The sequence below is a fragment of the Mus caroli genome, chromosome 2, assembly GCF_900094665.2.
Source record: "Mus caroli chromosome 2, CAROLI_EIJ_v1.1, whole genome shotgun sequence".
Classification (NCBI taxonomy): Eukaryota; Metazoa; Chordata; class Mammalia; order Rodentia; family Muridae; genus Mus; species Mus caroli.
This window is the reverse complement of record NC_034571.1, coordinates 44,864,997-44,888,663: the sequence shown is the minus strand read 5'-3', so window position 1 is coordinate 44,888,663 and position 23,667 is coordinate 44,864,997. Positions and strand designations below refer to the sequence as shown.

General features: G+C 36.8%; 1 protein-coding gene across 3 annotated transcripts in view; it reads right to left on the bottom strand.

Annotated features, from left to right (window-relative positions):
* Epc2 (enhancer of polycomb homolog 2) overlaps positions 1–23,667 on the bottom strand; it is a 93,155-nt gene that overhangs the window by 34,692 nt on the left and 34,796 nt on the right. For all 3 annotated transcript variants that reach the window (XM_021186102.2, XM_029471759.1, XM_029471768.1), the window contains exon 3: positions 3,412–3,557. In XM_021186102.2, coding sequence (XP_021041761.1) covers positions 3,412–3,557 — 146 coding nt within the window. The remainder of the gene's footprint in view (positions 1–3,411; positions 3,558–23,667) is intronic.

Sequence of the window (23,667 nt, the reverse complement as noted above, 5' to 3'; positions counted from 1 at the left end):
TACAAAGCTTGCAAGTATAAACTGTTTCAAAGAACACCTGTGTCTTTTTAACCTAGACTCAATCACTGCTATTTTTAATACTTTTATCCAAACTATCACCCATGTTCAATTTTGTCAAGTGATTAAGATAATGATCCTACCACTTTCCTCTTTCCAGTATGAGGTAAAATCTAAGTTCAGGCATGGGAAATGGCTGTCATGACTGAAAAGATTAAAAAGAGAGAGAGAGAGAGAGAGAGAGAGAGAGAGAGAGAGAGAGGAGAGAGATGAGTTTGTATAATCTCTGCAAAGACATGTTAGGACCATCCAGGATGAAAGGGTAATTCGTCTTAGAAGGGTGTCAAGCTTGAGGGGTCTTAGTGGAGATGCAAAGAGGTTAGTTATATCAGAAAAGGGGGAAAGTCCTGAAGCATCATAGAGGTCATAGGCACAGAGGTCCATGGCTTATTCTATCCATTAGAGCCGGCGGTGAGGTGATACTACCCTGAATGAAGGTAAGAACACTGAGAATGGAATCCCACCAAGTCAGCTGTACTGCCAGAGCTCAAGAGGCCTGAGGCCAACTCCACAGCCTGAGAGATGAGGCGAGGCCTTGCCTCAAAGAAATAAAAACAAACAAGGAAACAGAAGCAGCTCAGGGAAACAAAACCAGAGGGACAAAACTGTTTAAGAACAACACCAGAGACAGTTTTAAGATACAGAGGACAGCCAGCTCAGCAGCAGTGGAATTTTTAGAATATACAAGGAAGGCCCTGGGATCAATGTCCAGCACTACAGAGGGAGAAGGATAGGAGAATACAGAAATAAGCCATAGATGATAGACTGAAACTAATCACAGCATTTGGTGACAGTTTTCAAAAATGATTTCATTGCTAGGATCTCCAGAACAACAGGAGCAAAAATCTTGCCTATCTTTTAAAGTTTTTCCTCCACCAACCTAATAAACTCAATCCTTTGCCCTGTGAGGCTATGCCAGCTCCCAAAAGGAAAAACTAGAGATCCATGAATTAACAGAGCAGGGAGTCAGGAGGGCAGATGGCTCTTTGGGGTCTGGAAATTCTTAGTTCTGGTCACAGGATCTTATCCCAGTCCTTTGATAACACTTGTGCCATTGCTTCTCTGCTTTTAAGTAGGTGCTATCAAGTACGCTGCTCAGCGACTCCTTTGAAGGCCCAGTATCTCATTCCTCAGCAAAGAGAAAACGAGATGGCACTGAGCAGCTGTGCACAGTGAACTGCCAGGTGCGTGTGCCTTGTTTATCCTCTTCCTACTTGAATAAGCTGTCATCTGTCTCATTCAGTGTTATCAACTATTTGTTTGCCTAGACACTAAGAAAGTAAGGCACTAAACAAGATAGAAGACTTTTGATGTAGGATCTCAGCCATACCAAGTGAATTTCTAAGCCATTACAGAAAATAGAATAAATTCCAAAAGATTAGCTCAGCCTAAATTTGCTGGGAACATCTGTATATAAAAGGATCCCAGAAACTATTTGATACCTGTGGATATAAACTGAGGACAATTGTGCACATAAATCTAATGAATCCTGATGTGATAATGAAGAAAAAAAACTAATAAAAAAGATATCTAAAATATTAGTAGGTTTAATACTTTAAAACATGGGTTATGTTTCCCAGGCTGATCTTAAATTTGCCATGCTGTCAACTGATGAGTTGGTAATACTTCCGACTACCTCTGGAGAGCTGGGATTACAGGCACATGCCACCACACCTGGTTGCATGACCATGCTAGGGATCAAATTCCAGACTTGGTAAGTACTTTCTTAACTGAGTTTTAGCCTCAGCCCCAAAGTGTGCTTCTTTTGATAGAACACTGGGCATTATTTTCTATCAAGACAAAGGGTAGGATAGCTACCTACCTACTGTATAGCTAAGTAATTTTCCAATGGAAAGGCTTTGAAAATGTTCTGAAGAGCTGCTAATACCTTAGACCAGCAGTTCTCAACCTTCCTAATGCTGTGCCCCTTTAATACAGTTCACCAACCATAAAATCATCTTTGTTGGTTTTTCTTAACTGTAATTTTGCTGTTATGAATTATAAAATTAAATATCTGGTATGTGATGATCCCAAAGGGTCACTACCCACAGGTTGTGAACCATGAACTTAGAAATTTAAAGAATTTAAGTTGTAGAGAAAATTGATTTTTATAGACTGGTAAAAAACAAATTAAGACTCTATTGTATATTTTATTTGTAATTTTGTTATATCCCTAAGTTCCTTATGAGTAATTAGTACATTAATATACCACACAGGTACACCAAAGTAATTTTTAAAAGTTTATTTAAAAATCTAATCATGTAAAAACAAATCCTTTATTATAGCAAGCTTGCAAGACAGAAACAGCATAAGGAGTACAAAAATCCCCCAAATCTCCACATCTAAATACAACCATAGTCAGCATTTTGTTGTATCTTCTTTTCCCTAATGCATATATGCAAGTATGTTTTAAACAAACCATAGTTTTCTAAATAAATTCTGTATCCTGTTTTCAAAAATCAGAAACATAAGCAATATTTATGGTATTAGTCACCATTTAGAGTCATTTTTAATGTCTGCATTATACTCTATCTTACAGTTAAATGTCTCTCTCTTTGAGTTTCTGTGGTACATGGGAGAGACCACCAGGTCTTACACATGTGAAGTAGGAGCTTCACCACTGAGCTACATTCCCAGCCACCTAGTTACTTTTCTGCAGAATAATTCTAGACATGAGGTCATTAAGTCAAAAGGATACTTAAAGCCTCCTGACATGTGATGTCTAATTTTTTTTCTAGAAAAATAGTTTTTATTTCAAATTCCTTGTGAAATTTTGGGGCAGTTCACTAAAGAAAATTCTCAATTACTTTGTGAATAATTTCATATAACAACACTATAATGTATGTTATTATAGTTAAAATTCATTAAAAGATAATAGAAACTTGTATAAATTTAGGCAACTGAAAACAAGATTTAAGATAACTACTTCAGATACCCAATTAAATAAAATTAGTTACTGAAATATCAAAACTACAGTAACTATGCAAAGGATCAAGGCATTATGACGGTCACAACAGTATTCTCTAAGCTCCTATTCAAAAAAATTATGAAGTATTTTGTTTAAATAGAAATTCTAGGATGCTGAGAGAAAGGGAGAGGGAGAGGGGGGGTTGGGAGGAGTAAGGGGGAGGGGGAGAAGGAGGGAGAACGAGAGAAAGAGAGAAAGCAAGAGAGAGAGAGAGAGAGAGAGAGAGAGGAGAGAGAGAAAGAAAGAAAGAAAGAAAGAAAGAAGAATGGTTGGAGGGAGGGAGGGAGGAAGTGCAGCACTTTCAGATAACATCCTTAAATATTCAGATGCAAAGGTGTTAATTGGTTTAATTATAAGAAAAGAGACAATTTTATATGGTACAGTACCTGGTTAGAACTGGCTTTTTCAAGTCTGTCAATCATAATTTCAAATTGCAAAGGTTTAATTTCCATTTTTCTGTTAAGTCTATTTAATAATGTCTCATCTTCTGAATCCATATCATAATCTGGTTGCTCGTTGTCTAGGTTAAAAGCTAGAAAAGAAAAAGAGAAATTCTTCAAATTGAGCTGAAATTATGAAGTTACATACTTAGTTTTAGAGACTATACAGTGACAGGCATATTGCTTTACATATATATGGAATAAGAATACCAACCAAAAAACTACTTTTTAAAGTATTTCACGTATATGACAAAACATAAAACAGTAATTATAACAGATGAACATGCCAATGTGATAATGACTACAGAAGAACATTAAAAATCTAGAATTAAGCTTAGCATACAGCACAAAATGTAAATCACTGACGATAAAATGTAAAGTAAAAAATAATTTTTAAAGACAAAAGCCAGCACCCCTGCTTATGAGGCAGGGGAAAAGACAAGAAAGCAGAATAGCTGGCTCGTTACAAAACAAATGAAAGCTAATGCCTATCTTACTGTGAAGCTAAGAATGACATATCACAACATTCAACATAAAAGCCCAGATACTCTAATATATAAAAAGAAATTACAGAAAGAACTATATGGACAGTTTTAAATTAAAAAATCACAAAAACTAATTTAAAATAATTGGCTATATAAATTTATATTTTTACATATAAAACTTTGTAAGTCAAAGAACTGAGGAAAAAGTAACATATAAAGGTCCACTTTTCTTACAATTTCTCAGAAATACAAGAAAAACCCCAATACCTTTAAAAAAACTGGTCAAGAATTTTTAGTGGAGAATAAAAACCAATGTACTTTTAAAAATGCAAATCAGACACACACACAGTATTTTTCAGTCATCAGCTAGACTAAGATTTAAAAGTTGCTAGGAAGCTATTTTGGGCTGTGAGGAGGAAATTATAAGCTGGCATTTATCAATTAAAATACACTCTCAAACTTGTTAATTTCAGTGACAGAAATTTACATAGCATTTAACTTATATTGCATCCTACATAATAAAGTTAATAAGTCAGGAGGTTCAAGTTATTGGTGAACTTATCACACACTATTCTATACTTATGATTAATTTTAAAAGTATACTCAGTTTGTTTTAAAAACGTAATTCTTACCTTTTTTATATTGTTTAATTACATGATTATCATTTATTTACAAGTAAGCTTTCAAAAAGTCAATCTATTTCAGATCAGACTCAATGAGAGACGTTACAGATCCTACAAACTATACAGCTTACTCAACGCCACTCTTTCTTCCACAAAGAAAATGCTATTTGCAGCTCACACAATGATACACCTTTGGTGTACAGACTAATGACAGTTACCCAGGTATCTGATACAAGTCCAAGCTATTTTGAAAGAAAGACTTGCCTAAATGCTAAGCAGCAGTAACTCAGTAAACAAAAATTCCCACAGGTTCAGGGGCAGAGCTATATATAAAAGCGCATGACCATCTGTGCACACCTATCTAATCTTACTCACCTCTTGCTCCTCCACCTCCTATCTGCTCTATCTAGATTCTATTCTGGCAAAAGCCAGCACCCCTGCTTGTGAGGCAGGGGAAAAGACAAGAAAAGCTGGGGAAAAGTTTAGAGAGATTAATGGTGACAACTGACAGGAGATCTGACAAAATGCTAAATCAGACCCAGGGCAAAGACTGGCTTACACCAGCACCCCTTTACTCTAGCATTACCACTGTCCTTCTTATTTGAAAACTGTACAAGAATCCTTAGAGATTCAGACTTCATGCTGTTTGCCAACCAGGTACATGTGTTTCAGCATTCTGTTTACTGCATACTTGGGTTCTTTATGTTATCAGACAAAAAGCTGTCACTGCTTTCATCATACATAGCTCTACACAGTACTTGGGGTAAAATGAGTACTAAATGCTGTTGGCTAAACCTGTATTTGATAAATACTGTACAAAATGATTCTTTTAAACTATAGAAGCAGAATATTTTTAATTTATTGACACCTCGGTTTATGAAACCCAGTAAACATAACAAACGATAAAAATAATGGGTTAGTGTTCCAGGCTGGTCAGACAAAAAAAAAAAAAAAAAAGAGAGTCCCCTATACATAAGAAAGGGAGGTGGCAGGAGACAAAAGAGCTGGAAATGTGTTGATACAATAGATTGACAGAAAGTATTGACAAAATATTCCTGTACCTAAGGCTCAGAGAACATTAATGAAGAGGGGGAGAGAAATACTGTAAGAGCTTGCTGTGAGATTGTGTCTCCTAGGAATGTCAGAAGCTATACCCATAAAGTCACATCAGCATGATTGCCCAAACATGAGCTGAACAAGCACAACAACAGACTGCCAAATAGATGGGGTGAAGCCCATGAGGCTTTAACCCTGCAGGCAACTAAGGAATGCTGGGAGCAGAAGAAACAGGCATTCCCGGGAAAAGCACACCAATTAGTTGCCCAGTGCCAGTCAGTCAGCCCTGAAAACATATATACAAGTACCATAATATGGACTGAACAGGTTTTATTTGGGAATACCTATGTGTATACATAAGCATACATGATTGCAATAACAATCAGTGAAAAAGGAGGCCTTGAATTTGAAGAGAGTGGGGAGGAAATATGAGAGGGCTTAGAGTGGGGAAAGGAAAGAAATGTTGTAACTAGATCCTAATTCAAAGAATGAAATTTTTAAAAAGGCCCTGACAAGTGAATAAGGGTTATGTGTCTTCCTGCATGTAGATTTCTTGTGGTAAAAGCCTATCAGCAATGAACAAAAAGGAAAGGATTTAAAGGTGTGAATAAGCACACTGAGAAGGAAAGCCAAAGTGGGAAAGAAAGCAGAAAATTCCCTGCGGTGTCCACCAAGAAAGTACGGTTACTTTCTGTAAGAAGAGCAACAGCTACTGTATGGGAAAGAAATTAGAATAGTCTCTTGACAGAATATATGATGTGTTTACATGCTGACTGGCGTTAGCTTAGGAGATATATGCACAGTTTAGCCAGGAATGCCTTTCAAAGTTATTCAGCATTATACCATATTCATTTCCAAGTCTCTAATAAGCTCAGCAGCCTAATGGAATGAAAACACATAAAACCAGAAAGACCAGATTTCCAGTAGCTGAAATATGATGAGATGGTTTCAGATTAAACAGCTAGCTAAGCATGGTATAAAATGAGTAGAATCCAATTCAATGGAGCACATAACAAGGACAGGCAGTGGCTGTCTTCACAGTATCATTATTAACATGACTGTTAACTACTATATAATATCATGCTTATTACATGTTGTATGATACAGAGAAACATTCTTTTCCTCTGTCTTTCCTCTCCAATCTTCAGGAATTGTAATACTAGCTTGGTTTCTACCCCCTTCACAGTTTCCTCATGACATGTGGATCTGGAAGAACTTAAATGGGTGTACATTTATTTTCTTATGTCCTCTGTGGTGGTTTGAGTATATTTGGCCCATGGGAAGTGACACTATTAGAAGGTGTGGCCTTATTGGGGGATGGGTGGCCTTGTTAGAGGAAGTGTGTCACTGTGGAATCAGAGCTTTGAAGGCTCATGTATACCCTCAAGTCTGGCCAGTGTGGTGTCTAATCTTCTGGCTGCCTTCAGATCCTTTAGCAGCATTTCTACCTGCAAGCTGCCATGTTTCTCACCAAGATGATGAACTAAACCTCTTACCTTCTAACAGTACTAATTAAAGCTATGTCTTTTTATCAGTTTTTAAGTAGAAAGGGGAAAGGAACAGTACTTTGTTCAATACAGTATTTTAAGCAGTCAATATTTTCTGCTACTTCTTTTTGTTTGACACCAAAACATTCTATTTCTATAGTTTATTTTCCATCTCATGGCCTTTCAATCTATAATACAATTCTCACCTATTCAGTCTTTTTACTTACACAAGAGTGCAGCAGTATGTGTAGCATAAGTATTCTCTGACATACTAAACATGTTTATCAGAGTACTTAGAAATCAAGGCTTTTCAAAGAACAAACCCCAACCAATCAGGTCTCTACTTATTTGTGAATTCAGAACTCTTTACACAAACCATTCTTATATTTATAGATGTCTACCTTGCCCTGGACCCTTCTTCTGCTGAATCTGACACACTTCCACAGAGAACTGCACCATAGATGTGCTCAAACAGCCAGAGTCTAAAGTATATACAACAGATTTCCTCCAACAAAAACATGAACCTAAGTTAAATAAGGCAGGTGATCATGAGGCTTGTATTAAAATCCCATTCTCATAAAAGCAAATGGCAAGTCACTAGAGCTGATGAGAATGGAGTAAAAGTAATAAATGTTTCAGAATTAACAGGGAAGAGAACACTGAAATACACAGTACAAATCAGGAGCCCTCTTCCTCCTTTGTATGTAGGAGTTAGCTAAAATCACATTTCCTTCAAAGGGATGAGGAGTATGAGTTTGAAAAAAATGACTGGTTGAAAAACTTTTATAGAGATAGATTTTCTTCTTTCAGGGTAAAGAAAGAACCACTTTCTGCTCAAATATCAGCCTGGATGTTAATTTATAGAGGCTGTTTCAGAAAACTGTGGCCTCAAACACCAGCTACATCAAAGACAGGCTGAGGTGCCATCAGTGGACGTTTAACACCTTCGTGTAAAAGCGATGGCTTTCTGTAAAAGCAGGATACTCCTTTGGCCTGCTGTACAAGCCGACAATCTGAGATGAACTCCTAGAGCCAGTGTAAAAGAAGAAGAAAACTGACCCAAAAAGTTGTCTTCTGGCCTCCATATTTGGGTTTTGACAGTTATTCCCTCTGAATAATAATTTTTAAAATAATTTTAAAAATTTACAAGTCAACACAAATGTTCACAGCAAATTTATTCACAGTAGCCAAAAATGTCTTCTAGTGGTGAAGCAGCAATGGGCTTACAGTCCCAATGTATAAGACCAAATTACTGATACATACCAAATTACTTGAAAAATTGCAATGGAATTATGTTGACTTTGAAAAATGTCAATTGTACAAGTCACATAGTATATATTCCATTTATATAACATTCTTGCAATGACAAAATTATAGAGCTAAACAAAAGATTAACAGCTATAAAACAATAAACTTATATATCTCCTTAAATTTTCATAAGAATAAAATAATATGCACCTATCACAATGCCAACTACTGAGCAAGCATTCAAGAAATATTGATAGCTCCTATGATTTAATTCTACATCATTAGTTGATCAAGACTATTGTCTAATTTTGCAGAAGTGAAGTAAATAAAGTACAATACAATGTTACTGCTCATTTTGGTATTGATGCCCATTATAATGAATATACAGAAATCATGGTTTTTAATTAAATATGGTAAGTCTCAACTATAGCAGGGAATAATACTCTATTGTGAAAATAATAACCCTGTCTGTCTCTCTGTTGGCAAAGACAAATCTGAACTCTAATTTTAGGGGCTCCAAAAGGCATGTACATGGTATACAGACATGCAGGTCAAAATGTCCCTACATGTAAAGTAAAATAAATTTTAAAAAGATTTTAAATGATACAATTCTAAGTAGTACCCTCTGTAAATGAGATATTATTTATTAACCTCACCATCAATAAGTAATAAAATGAGAGAACTGTATCTAGTCAGAGGCAAAAATTTACATTATATGTATATACCCACACTCACAACGATGTATGTCCAATTTAGCTATAATGGGTGGTTTACTACTTTAATAAAAACATATTAAACACTAAAACACATAAATACACTGGCCAGCTGCCTCTGAGTCCTCACTTTTTACCATCATGGTCACTCATCTGTATGGCAGCAAGCATATTCACAATGCTGTTCATCCACTTTCAGAAGCACCTTGCATGTTCTAGTCCAGCATCATCTCCCTCTGCCTTTCCTTGTAATGCTGCAGAAACTGCAGTGAAGATATTACTGTTGCAGAGCGATGATGAAACAGGCATAAGTGTCCAGGCTTTCAAGGATGACCGATTTCTATGTAAAAAATACCTGAACAGGAAACCTAGTGATTGCCAGGGTTTTTTCTGCACAAATACACCTTGTGGTTACCCAGCTTAGGAAAAAAAAATGTTGTGTGGAAATGTTAGGGAAAAAATTTGTATCCTTTGAATTACTTTGACCGTATCTATTTTAGGTTTCTCTGTAAGTCACCGTTTACTTGTATTACTCACAGTAGCTAAGTTACCCTGAGGAACTTCTGAGTGATTTCTCTGTAATGAACTTAAATCACCACTGGGTACTGAAAACTACTGATTAGCATTCCTTTCCAAATAGTCAGGGTGTGCGTGTGTATGTGTGTGCTTGTGTGTATGTTAGGAACAACCCCTCCTGTTTTCCTTTCCTAAGAACTATCAGGCAGAGCAATTCCAACAAGGAAAGAAGGCAGGTAGCAGAGTTCAGAGAATACAGAGGGGAAAAGAACCTTACATTTACAACAAAGCAAGCAGATCATCAAAACTTAGAAATACATTTGTGAAACGCATACCTCGCACACTAAGATAGCTAGAAGCCACACCAAAGAGAGCAAGAAACATCATGTTTGCTAAGAGCCTCAACAAAGTTGTTGGTAGGAATGCACAAAACCATCTTAGTGTGTTTACTTAGAAAAACTATGTATACTAGTCATCTATACAAACCCTCCTCTTTTCAAACCTAAAGAGCAAGAACAGGTTTTGTGTTTTGTATTTTGTATCTCATCTTACTACCCAACAGAGCGAAGAGTAGCTACCATGTAAATTGGGTAGGGTGATTTACAGTTCTTCTTTAGAAATGGAAGCTTGTGGTGCAAAAGAGGTTTAAAAAAAAGTCATAAAACCAAATAGCCCCTAGAGCCCAGACGTTCAAAGAGTGACTGATGTAAGTCTTTCTTTTCATGTTTAGTAGAAAAACACTAGGTATGTAAAAAAAACTTTGGAATTAACTATGGTCACTCATGCAATATGTAATAAAGGGAGAAAAAGCAATCTTAAAATTTGTATTGCTATGCTCACTCATTCATGGAATCCAGTTGGAACTTTTAAAAATTCTCTTCTCCCTACCACCATTTTCACTGAATGAAATACAGAGAAATGCATGGAATACAGAGTATGCCACCCCAAAATACACTACACTGGCTAGGCATTCTATGACCCTGAGGCCTGTGCTCAGCTCACCAGGGTTCTTAATCAGTTTCTGAGCAGCGAAACTTATTCCCAGATAAAGATACTTGGAAAGCAGCAGATCCAAGAAGAGCACGACAACCTTCCCTTTGAGTCCTCAAAGCAAACAAAGCTCTCATGTGAAGACACCTCACCAAACAGGAGATGGAGAGCAAGATGACCCAGAATAAGGCTACAAACAGACCTGTTATCTGCCTTTCATTTCCCATTACTTTTTCAGAATTGCTATTCTTTGTTCTGAATAGTACATCAGTTTCTGGACACACCTATTTTTTCTGATCTTCATTTACCTATGAGGTTCCCCCATGCAGCTGTAATAATCTGTATGCTTCTCTTCTAATAGTGTCTTTTATGTGGGTTTAATCCCCAGATCAGCCAGAATACCCATGTTAAGGCCTTATTTTCAAAAAAGCAAGGAAGTTAAATAAAGACTGACATATGAGTTTATTTATGTGTTGACACAGCAAAGTTATGTAATTTAGAGCTGAAAGACCACATTGTACAGCTCAGAAACTGGTTAAGAACCCTGGTGAGCTGAGCACAGGCCTCAGGGTCATAGAATCACTGGCATTTTAATTACACATAGAAGATAAATCACATCATTCTAGTCTTACCTGCAGCAATGAAAGTCTTTAGAACATCAAAATGAAATAAAGACAACAATATGTCAAAAGACAGTGTGATGGATTGTATATCCTTGGTCCAGGGAGTAGCACTATTAGAAGGTGTGGCCCTGTTGGAGCAGGTGTGGCCTTGTTGGAGTAGGTGTGTCACTGTGGGTGTGGGCTTTAAGACCCTCATCCTAGCTGACTGGAAGCAAGTATTCTGCTAGCAGCTCCTCTGGCACCATGCCAGCCTGGATGCCACCATGTTCCTGCCTTGATGATAATGAACTGAACCTCTGAACCTGTAAGCCAGCCCTAATTAAATGTAATCCTTCTAAGAGTTGCCTTGGTCATGGTGTCTGTTCACAGCAGTAAAACCCTAACTAAGACAGATAGTTTTTGTTTTATAATGAACTTAAATATTTAAGCTTACAAATTATACTTATTAACCAAAGACAATACAAAAAGATTATCATGGACTGGTGAGATGGCTCTGCAGATCAAGGTCCTTGCCTTATAGGCCTGATAACTTGAGTTAGAGCCATGTTAGAAAGTGAGAACTGACTCTACAAAGTTTTCCTCTGACCTCCACACATGTGCTACCTTTTCAACATTTACCTAAATTATAGTAGTTTTAAAAAATCATATTAGTCAGGCTAAAGAGCTCAGTGGTTAATTACCACTGACTGCTCTTCCAGAGGACCCAGGTTCAATTTCCAGCACTCACATGGCAACTTGCAACTGTCTGTAACTCCAGTTCCAGTGGATCCAACTCCTTCACACAGACAGGCCAAACACCAACACATTGATTAATTAATTAATTAATTAATTAAAAATGTATTAATCACATCCATTTATTTCCTAAATGATTATCCATGGAAACTACTTTTAAAAATCCCTTTAATTGTAGGCAACAAAGTAAGACAGAAACACAAGTATATCTTGTCCCTAAGGCTTGTCTTTAAGCACTTTTAACAGTACTTTCTAAGAGAAGCATGTATTTAAAGACTAACCAGGCTATATCTCCTATCCAACTGTCTAGTTCTTTCTTATGATTTTTAAAGCCATTATTACTTCAGTTTATCTGAAAATATCTGACTCCTCAAATATAATACATATGGCAAGCTACCCTTGGAAGCAAGCAATATACCAATACTATAAAACACAGAGAAAGTGAATACAAAGGCATTCTAGAAGTAGCAAAAGGAATAAGGAAAGGAGTGTATTTAACCACAAAATATAAATTGAGACTGGGCAAGAGGCTATGTGACCCAAATCTACCTTTACAGCAAAACAAGTGTCCAGGACTACATAGCCAAAGAAGCTGTATGAGCATATGTTTAGTATCAATAGATATTCTATACCCAAATCTCACATAAAGTAGAATACAAGAGTATCTGCATAAGATCCACCCCCCTCTTTACATGGTTACCAACACAGTCTTGAAGCCAGTGTTTCTCAAACCTCACCATCCACTAGAAACCACATGGAGGACTTGTTAATACTGGGAGCAATGATTTATTTGCAATGTGGTAGGTCTAGAGTGAGGTTTATAAGTCTGTCCCCAAGTGACACTAAAGGACACTATTCTGAGAACCACAACTCTAGTGCACTAAAACATCAGAAATGTTGTGTCTAATGTACAATACACTGAACTTCAAGAATTTGTAAAATTTTCAGGTCCAAAGGTAGCTACTGAAAGCTAAGAGAAGTGCCTTTGCTGGGAGCTCTCCGAGGTTCTGAAACAACACCCGAGCCTGCCTGAGAACCATCCATCAAATAATAGCTCTGAAGGAGTAACCAGGACCTTTAAAGTGACTCCCAGATTTCTTAGAGTTATAAGACTTAGCCAGAGATAGTGTTCATACCTCTCATCTCTAACCTACAAGGAAAGTGAACTGAAGCCAAGTTCAAAGTTATTTCTACAATGTTGCGCAGTGAAGTCCAACCAGTCACTGATTGAATTCTTCAAAAACTCTATAATCAGGATGATTCTTGGTCCTTTTGGTCAGCCAACTACCCACTTCCAAAAACTCATTATATATAAATAAATACTAAATATCACTGGCCAGGAGTAATGGCAATTACAGGAACTATAAGCAACAATAATGAGCAAGTTGGTAACGTTAATTCTTTTATGTTTGAACTTGCAGCCTGGTAATGTGGCAAAACAAGGAACACCTGCTGCCCCTTTCCTTTTCCGAAAGATGCTGGGCTGCCAGGGCTCAGTAGTAGAGTACTTGCCTGGCACACACTGAACCCTAGGGAATACTAAGAACAGAAGAAACTGTCTTCTCCATGGATGTGGACACCAACTGGTATCCAGTATCAAGTGGTCAACCTGAAAACATCACAGAGTTGGAAGTGTCAAGAAAATTTTATTTCCCCTGTATTATTTTCTCCTTTCAGATTCTCTCTCTCTCTCTCTCTCTCTCTCTCTCTCTCTTGGTTGCTTTGCTATTCAAAAGAAAATTCTGTGAAGGATAGTAATAGTTATGAAAAAAAATGCTCCTAACATTTGAAGGCACTCAACTTCATAAGAAATATATGTTATAATGCTACCAAGAGAAACAGAAGCCACAGGTACCAAACTAAGACAAAGGATATCATTACAGGAATCTAAAACTGGTTGACAGTGTACAGGGACCATTTGTACCACTTTTCTCTAAATTAAAAAAAATTCTATTTCTGAAATAAAGGATTTAATAATTTAATTTTTAAAATATTGTGATAGTTTAGGCATGACATATACTAGAAAAAAAAGCTACTGCGCTGAGAGCAGGAGAAACTGTCTTCTCCATGGACAAGAACAACAACTGGCTCTCCAATATCAAATGGTCAGTCTGAAAGCATGTATGTAAGTAATAGTATATAATACAGTATCTATTAAATACACACACATATATAGGATATATAAGTCTATAATAAAATAGTATATAAGATAAGATGGATGCATTTATAACTATATATGCACATGCATATACATATATGCATGGAACAACAATTAATGGAAAAAGAGGCCATGAATTTGAAAGAGCAAGAAGAGGTATATGTGAAGGTTCGGAGGGAGGAAAGTAAAGGAAGAAATGATGTAATTATAATTTCAAAAAAAAAAAATAAAAGAAAAAATGTACTATACCAAGGTATATAGTTTCTTCAATAAACAGACCAAACATTAAAAGCAGTATTTTAATTAGACAACTCCCCCCCAAATTAGCATTTTCAGGTTAATATAAAATGGTAAAATCTCCAAGAATACTATATTTGAGCTTTTATGTCAAATAGAATCATGCTTCTATGACATTCATTATATTCAAGATTAGTCACTAAAGCACAACAGAAGGCTGGAAACAATCAAGTCTTCTTTAACAAAAAACTCGATGGGAGGGGTGCACACACCAAACAGGCTTCTTAAAAAAAAAAAAGAAGAAGAAGGACATCCTATACATGCCAATATATTTCTAGGGCTGGAGAGGTGGCTCAGCAGTTAAGAGCACTGACTGTTCTTCCAGAGGTTCTGAGTTCAATTCCCAGCTACCATATGTTGGCTCACAATCATCTGTAATGGGATCTGGTGTGTCTACAGTGCATGCATATAAAATAAATAAATATCTTTTTTAAAAAGATCAATTTCCAGACTACAGTCTTTTTAAAACTACTCTTTAACATAAAAAAGCAAGGTGTAGAAAAATCATACAAGGAACCAGGGAGGTAGGTTGGTGGTTAAGAGTGCTGGCTGCCTTCAGGTGACCCAGGTTCCATTCCCAGCAGCCACATGGCAGCTCACAACCTTCAATAACTCTAGTCCAAGAGGATCTGACATCCTCTTCTAGCCTCTCTGGGCAATGCACACAGATGATGCACATTCACACATATAGGCAAAACAGCCACACACGTGTGTTTGTGTAATAAATTTTTAAAAAGGGAAAAATACACACAGGGTATAATAAGAGGAACAAAATAAAAAGAACCACATGCTTGAGTTTAGGTGAGAAGATAAGACAATAAAAGAACTGATAAAGAGTTCACTGTAAGAGTGGCTGCAGGGCAGGCTCAACACATGGGAGATTTGCTTCAGAGTGGTGTGTGTTTGTCTTTAAAGAGTCAAAATGATCTGGTCTATTTAAAGTCATATTTGTGTATATAAAAACCACTTTGTGTTTTAACAGTTCTAGGTCAGTGGTCCCTATTTACTCTCTGACACACTCATATTTTCCCTCTAAACTATCATCATTCTTGTTCACTCTCCAGTTTGGCAGGCAGAGAATGAGAGCTGAAATTCTTATCTAGACCGAGGTCAGGCAGCAAGTGATAACCATCATAAACTAAACCCAAAACCAACACACACAGAAGAATAGAAATATATTAGTTTCTCATATAGCATACATTTCAAAAATCAAGATGTATTCCTAGAATCTTAAGTGGGGGCAAGAACACTTGCAGTGTTTTCCAATAGGCTGGCTGTTTCAACACTTACATACAAGACAGTGAACTCAGGTCTGATCTCAGAACATAGCTGAAATCAGAAAGAACTGGAAAAAAAAATGCCTACAAAGCAAAATTTTGTGGGCAATTAATGTTATTTTCTTTGGCATTCTTTGCTAAGGATTTTACCAGTTTTTTCAAAAAGAAATATCTGTGCCAAGGATATGAAATTCTAAATTACAAAATATAAATTACAAAGCTACAGTAATCTAAAATAAAATATGAGCATAAGGTTCCACAAAGTAGGGAACTCAGAAACGAACCCTCAGGTGTATATTATAATGACAGACAAGGGTCCCAAAAATGAACCAATCAGAAGAACAGATGATGAGAACTGAATATTCACATGAGGAAATGAACTCTTATAACAAATAACTAAAAATGGGTTTAAGACGAGAAACTACAAAACTACTAGAAGAAAACACAGGAATTAAGTCCTGACAAGATTTCACACTAATTTTCCTCCCTGTATTTTCCTCACCTCTAACAGAACTTTACAGTATAAACCAGGCAGATCTGGAACTTGTCAGCTCACAGTACTCCCACGTCCTAAGCCTCCCCGTTACCCAAAGCACCAAAACAAACAGCTTCTACACAGCAAAGGAACCGATGAACATCATAAAAGAAAAAGGAGGGAAATGCAAGGCATATATGTAAGAAAAAGATACTATCCACAATAAAAGCACTACAGTTCAAGAACAACCCCTACTAAGAAATCCATTTTACAAATCTGCAGAGATCTTGAAGAAGTATTTCTCTAAGGAAACATAAACAACCAATAAGCATATGAAAGGATGCTTAACATCAATAATCATCAGAGACTACAAATTAAATCACAATTAGATCTAACTTCCCTCCTGTTAAGGTGGTCACTAGCACCAAAAAAAGCCTAAGAAAAAATGTACTGCTGAGCATCAATTAGTATGGCAGTTCCTCAAAGCACTACAAATCCTCCTCTGCATAATGATAATAATAATAATCATCATCATGACGATGATGCTAATAATAATAATTACGATGATGGTGATAATAATAATTCAATAATCCAATCTGGGTTAATGCCCATAAGAAACTGAAAAGAGGATCCTGAAGAGCTGCGTGGTTGCCCACACTTAGCGCAACACTGTTCAGAATAAACAATAGAAGCAACCCAAATGTTCATATACTGATGAACAATTTTTTAAAAATATGATAGACATGGTGGAATATTATATAATACTACATTAAAATACTATGAGAAAAAGTCTTGTTATAAGTTAATGACATGGATGAATCTTGAGGACATTATGCCAAATGAAGTAAGCAAGCCACAAAAGGTACTGTAGAAGTCAAGAGGTATCTAAAACACTCAAGCTCATAGAACAGAAAGTAGATATTGTTATTGTCAGGGCCTGGCTCCAGGGAGGTAACGAGCAATTATTATTCAAATGATATAGAAGCTTAGTTTTACCAAACGAAATAGAAGTTCCAGAGATCTACCTAATAATATATACTGAAAGTTATTAAGGTAAATTTATGCTCTGCCATTTCTTTACTACAATGAAAAGCTAAGCAAAAACTCAACGTTCAGGCAGAACCATGCCATAATTGGTAAATCCACAGTAAGGTGCTTCCTACAAAGTAATTAGGCTGTCCCTTAAACACATCACTGGTATGAAGCAAAAGAAAACTTAAGAGTAATCTGAATAGATACGACAGATAATGAAAAACTTTTTTTTAATTATACACAAGCTCAAAGAGATTAGTTAACTATATTTTATCAAAGACAGTTTATTCATTTTGATAACCATGCTGTGGTTAAATGAGAAAATGCCATTGTTCCTAAGAAACATACATTGAGGTATTTGTAAGTAAATCTAAAATTTACTCAAAAAGAGTTAAGAAAGAAAACTACCGTGGGGAAGAAGAGAATGACAGGGGAATAGGGAAAACTGGGGAGCGAGCAATGAATACTGCTAACTCTACATTTACTGAAGCATGGAGACAAGTCTACAGAATTCTCACACCATTCTGGCATCTTTCCCCTGACTTGGAAGTTATGCCAAATTTTAGGAATGTGATTTAAATTATATCAAAATAAAAATTTCTCAGAAAGTATGTTTAGGCACCATTTTCTCTCAGTACCAATTTCATCTTCTAATATAAACACAAGTCCATTTAAACCTACATATACCAAATATAACTAAAGGTTGTTTTATAGCCCACCAAATACAAAATTAATTAATATTTCAATCTGTTTCTTTTCAAGTCTGAACTAAACACTATTAGTAATCAAAATTGTTTTCTGCTCCCAGTGTCTAGTAACAGTGAAAATACATAGTTCAGTACCTTGAAGAGGAGGCACATCTGCAACTGAGGTCTCACACCCAGTAACAACCACATTCTCTTAAAAAAAACAAACAAACAAGCAAAAACCAAATCTAATTCTAGATCCTTCAAAAATGGTTCCCATAGTCTATTCCTTCATACCTAATATAGCATTTTGTCCAAGAATTCCTGTTCAAGTATTATCAATGCCTAGAAATTCACTAAAAATGCTTCTAGAAAGGACAGCAAAGTAGTTGCTATAAACAAAATGAAACTCTTGGCTAAATGTTAATGAAACTGTATTTTCTTTGAATGAATAAAACTTAACTAATAAATAGTGAGCAAACTTACAAACAAATAAACTAGACTAGTGTAGTGGTACATTTTGAAATCCTAGTACTCAAGACAAAGAACAGAGGCAGGTTACTGCATAATTGAAGCTACCCTGGGTTACAGGGAGTTTCAGTCAATCAAGAGCTACAGAGGAAGACCTTGTTCCAAAACAAACAAACCAAAACCTAAAGCAACTAAAATATATATGTACACACACACATATATAGTTAGATCACTTTAATTGAAGTAGACACGAAAATGATCTTATTTAAAATTAAAATTTACTTTAAAAGTAAGTAAGTTGCACATATATTCTAAAGCAAATACTTGAGAAACCATTCTCTGCAAGCACCTCCAGGACAGGATATAAATTATAAAATATATATATACCCATGTATGTAATCCCAGCATGAGGAGACAGAGCAGGGATATCCTAAGTCCAGTGTTACAGCAGACCCAAGAGGAAGAGAACAAAGAAAGAAGGCTGAAGAAAGAAGGAAGGAGGGAAAAGAAAGGGGAGGGAGAAGAACAAACAGCAAAAAATTCTATAAAACCAAATAATACCAAAGTTATTAACTAAAGCTGAATAAACTCCATTAAGCCAAAAGGCGAATATTTACAATTACTGAAGGCATCTTAAACACATAAAAAATTTCACAAGTTTTTGACTTTTTCTCACAAGTCTCTAGCCATCACAGAAGACAAAAGAGCAAACACAAGCAGTGCTTGGTATCACTACCATCACCTGCAGACTACAACTATGCTTTAATTAGAGAGAAAAAGTATAAAGATTGTCAGAGAAAGCCAGAAACTGATTACATGTGTAACAACTTCAGGTTTCCAGGTAAGGAACTGAAAATTTGCCACTTCATCTTAATAACACATGAAAAGGTAAACAAAATGAACAAGGTCATAGTTTAAGTCATTGTCACCAAAATTGGAGACAGACAGGTGAATTCAGACTCTGAAACCAATTCAGGAGATATGTGTATGCTTAAGCCATGACTAAAGGTGGCCTAGAAAAGTCTAAGCACCCAGCCATTGGGGTGCTGCATACATTTCACCTTCGGGTATGTGAGTAGGTCTGCAGCGGATACAGGGTCCCTCAGTGCTTCTGGTGGGAGAGGAAATGGAAGCACTTTGAAATATGCCAGAACATTTAGTTCTTAGCAAATGCTGCACATGAGTTATTTTACCAGAGCCTAATCTGCTGATGGTTTATCATAAAACTCGGATCTGGTGGAAGAGAAAAGCCAATTCTAGAGGCTTGGTGGGCACCGTCCTGTTACTTGCCCCATCAAAAGGACAAAAAAAAAAAGAAAAAAAAAATGGGTGTTGGGGGTGGAGAAAAAGAAAACCTTTGAGAAGCACCAGGGTTCGGACTCCAGATACCCAGGCTCACCAGAAGAACAATGTGTCTGTCTGATTTTGTACTATTAATTAACCACTCCCCAACTCATACTATTCAAGTCTTCTTTGCTGCAGTCTACTTTGCCCAATACATCACATCTAAGTAAAGAGAGACTTAATAGGTACCACAATCAGATCTAAGACCTGATAGGAATGTTATATTGTTCTGAATAGGAAATAAGAAAACTCTAACATAACTAAATTAACAGCAGCAAATTGACAACATGCAAGGCAGATGGATAATGTAAGCTGAAAAACAGGAATCCTAGAAAAGAAAATCTAAACCAATGATAAGATCAAAATTACTAGCAACAAAAAGTTTATTAGATTAGAGACAATTAAGGAAAGAGTCTCTTGGGTGGGCCCAGGGATTCACATTTGTAATTCCAGCTCTGAGGAGGCTAAAGGAAATTATTCTAAGTCTGAGGCCAGCTGGGTTTCAAAGCATGGCCCTGCCTCAAAAAATCCAAAATAAATACTAAAACTCACAACACATTAAAAAGAATAAAAGCCAAAGACTTAAAACTAGAGATCGCCCATAAGTGGTCCTTTAACCTCAACAGACAAACTGTGTGTGGCATGTGCACAAGCATACACACAAGCATGCACAAACACCAAAAAAATATATATAACAGCAAAAAGTAAAAAAAATCTAAAAATAAGCCAGGAGGAGAAAGTGGACCTACAGTGAACCAAAGATAAAAATGACATTCAATACTTAAAAGTGCAAGCAAAGAGAATAAATTGAAATATCTGAAATGTTGAAAACCATCATAAAACCTTCTACCCTAAGAGTACACACGCTATGAAATAATCCTCCCAAAATAAATAAAAAGTTCTCGGACAAATAAAATCTGAGGTGATTTGCTGCCACATGCTTGACTTGCATGAAATTTCAAAGTCCACCAGAGAAAGAAAATGACATGGGTAAAAAAATCTAATCTGTATAAAGGCAGACAAGAAAATAAGTAAACAAGAGCAAAATAAAACTGTGATTTTTTTTCTTATTCCTAACTACCTAACGGTAAAAAGATAATTTGTTCAAAACATTAATGATGACAACATATTATGCATACACATGTGATCTTTCATATGATGAATCAGTCAGCTATTAACTACATACAACAGTAGTTCTATATGATTATGACATTTAAAAACATTTCTATCACTCACTCGTTTTTGGTGATGCTAGTGTGAATCATACTGTGTTGCTAGTCATATAAGAAACAAAGCACATTCAATTACGTACATCATGTAATATCTGACAATCAATGACTGTAAGTGGTCTATGCATTCATATATTACACTTTGTCACTATGTTGTCCTTGTTTACGAAATAGGATGTCACTAGATTCCTCAGGATGGTCTGGAATGTCAGGCTTAAGTGATCCTTACCTCAATCTCTTGCATAATTGAGACAAGCCACTATGCTCAAAACTATACTAAAGCTTTTATCATTAGAGTACACTCTTGTAAAGCACACGCACACACACACACACACACACACACACACACACACACACCTAGTGTAAAACATTCACATATTCATGTATACAACACAATGCATATTTAAAACAAAGTTACTAATTGCCATGTGTTGGTTGTCTTTAAGAAATGAGTCACTGATTTTCTTCTACGATTAACACTATAGATTTTCTTACACTATTTGTATGTGCAGGCCGCCGAGTGCATGTGGAAGTCAAAGGATCATTCTCAGGAGTTAGTTCTCTCCCTCCACCATGTAAAAGCCCAGAAACTGAACTCAGGTCAAGTTTGGTGACCAAGCAATTTCACATCCACACACCTCTCCTTCTGTGTATGGTCCTATTTGAGTGCAACAAACTATGCATGTGCACTGGAATGAGAGCAATTTTCTTACTTGTTTCTCTTCTCTGAAAACACACTGAATAAACCTCTTTTCCACTTTTTCACACTACTACTTGTTCCTTTGACATACTGAGAATGGGTGACCAAACCTAGCTTGTTGGGGCTCAGAGTGTCCAGGCTTATAACCTAAATCTCTGGGAATAGTATGAGAAACAAATGGCCTAGTGTAACTAAAATTTATAACACTAAACAAAGCCTAGACGTAGCTCAGTTAATATTAGCTATTTCACTACATAAGAAGAACAGTTTAGTTTCCTATTAAAATCCCCACCCCCACCCCCCGGACCCTGAGCTCCTGGGGACTAGATCATCAACCAAAGAGTACATATGGAGGGACCCATGGCTCCGGCCACATATGTGGCAGAGGATGGCCTTGTTGGCATCAGTGGGAGGAGAGGTCCTTGGGCCTGAGGGTGTTCGATGCCCCAATGTAGGGGAATGCCAGGGTGGGAAGACAGGAGTGGGTGGTTGGGTGGAGGAGCACCCGCATAGAGGCAGGAGGTGGGGAATGGGATAGGGAGTTTCCAAAGGGAAGACATGGAAAAGGGAAAACATTTGAAATGTAAATAAAGAAAATATCCAACTAAAAAAAAGAAAAACAAAACAAAAAGCAATGGGGGGAAAAAAGAAACCTTTAAAAAGATCCAAAGAAATAAGCGTTTTCAGAGAACTTTTTTGTTTTTTGGTTTTTTTGTTTTTTTTTTTTTTTTTTTTGTTGTTTTTTTTTTTGCGGGGATGGGGGTTGGGATTCGAGATAAGGTTTCTCTGTGCAGTATGGTTATCCTGGAACTTGCTTTGTAGACCAGGCTGTTGTTGAACTCAGAGATCTACCTGCCTCTGCCCCCCAAGTGTTGGGATTAAAAGTGTGTGCTGCCACAACCAGCCAACAGCAGAGAGCATTACTTATAGATAGGTAGCCCACAGAATTATAAGGCAGGAAAGCAAACTTCCCTTAGATTTTGTACACGATAGGGAACTAAGATATTAGATTGTGCCAACTCCCAAGGTAGCATGGCATCTCTCCAGCATCTTCAGGAAAGATGCTAGTTGCTAGGTGAATGTGCTGCAGGTCTATTCCTGCTAAGTCTTACTGGCACAACCAGGTATGCTCTATCTTTCTATAGTATATTCTGCAGGAAGACACACGAGGGAGTTCTAAGTGTTTTTAAGCCAGCAACAACACTACCACCACCCATGTCTGGCACCCTGCCCCTTCTCATGAAGAATGTTCTGTCATTCATTAGTTCTCTGCCCAGCCCAAAGAAAAGTGTGCCCGACAGCTGCATGCACCACCCTTTTCTATCAATAGGTAACATGTTTTCTACAGCCAACCTCATTTTTTTGTTTTATATGTATTAATAGTCTTAAAACACATGTCACAATACATGCAATTTAACTATTAGAGTGTTTACTTTCTCCCTGATTGCTTTATTCATGACACTCTGTTATATTTAAATCTAGGTGATGGTAAATCTATTCCCCTCTTTTTAAATACCAGACATTCAAATTACTGAGGTCAAAGGAGCATGCATTCTCCTTGAACTCAAGACTTTTCATCTCTCTACCAAAATGAACAAGGGTTGATTACTTTGTTCTTCCCAAAATATCTTTACTAAGTAGCATCTTCTAGGTCAGGAACACCCTCCTTACTGAACTAGCACCCATCCAGATACTGCTGTCACTTCTATCTAGCTCATGTTAGACTCAGGAGGTGGCAGGAGTTACTGAGTAACCTGGGGAGAAGAATTTTAGAACCAGCTGATCTGAACTGCAGTTGCTGTTTGAGTCTGGCCCTGCTGGCTATCTCAGTCATTCTTCTAAACACCTGAACTAGGTTAATCTGGAAAGTGCCACAAACTGAATACAAACTGCCTCTAACTGGTGGTACTGTTTTTCTAGCGCTTGCTTATTTTAATAGGGAATGCCATTTCATACAATCTATATTCAGTCTGATTTCTTGACAAATACTCAGTGATGGAGGGGGTGGAGGGAGAGAGAGAGAAAGGGAAAAAGGGAGAGAAGGGGGAGGGGAGGAGGGA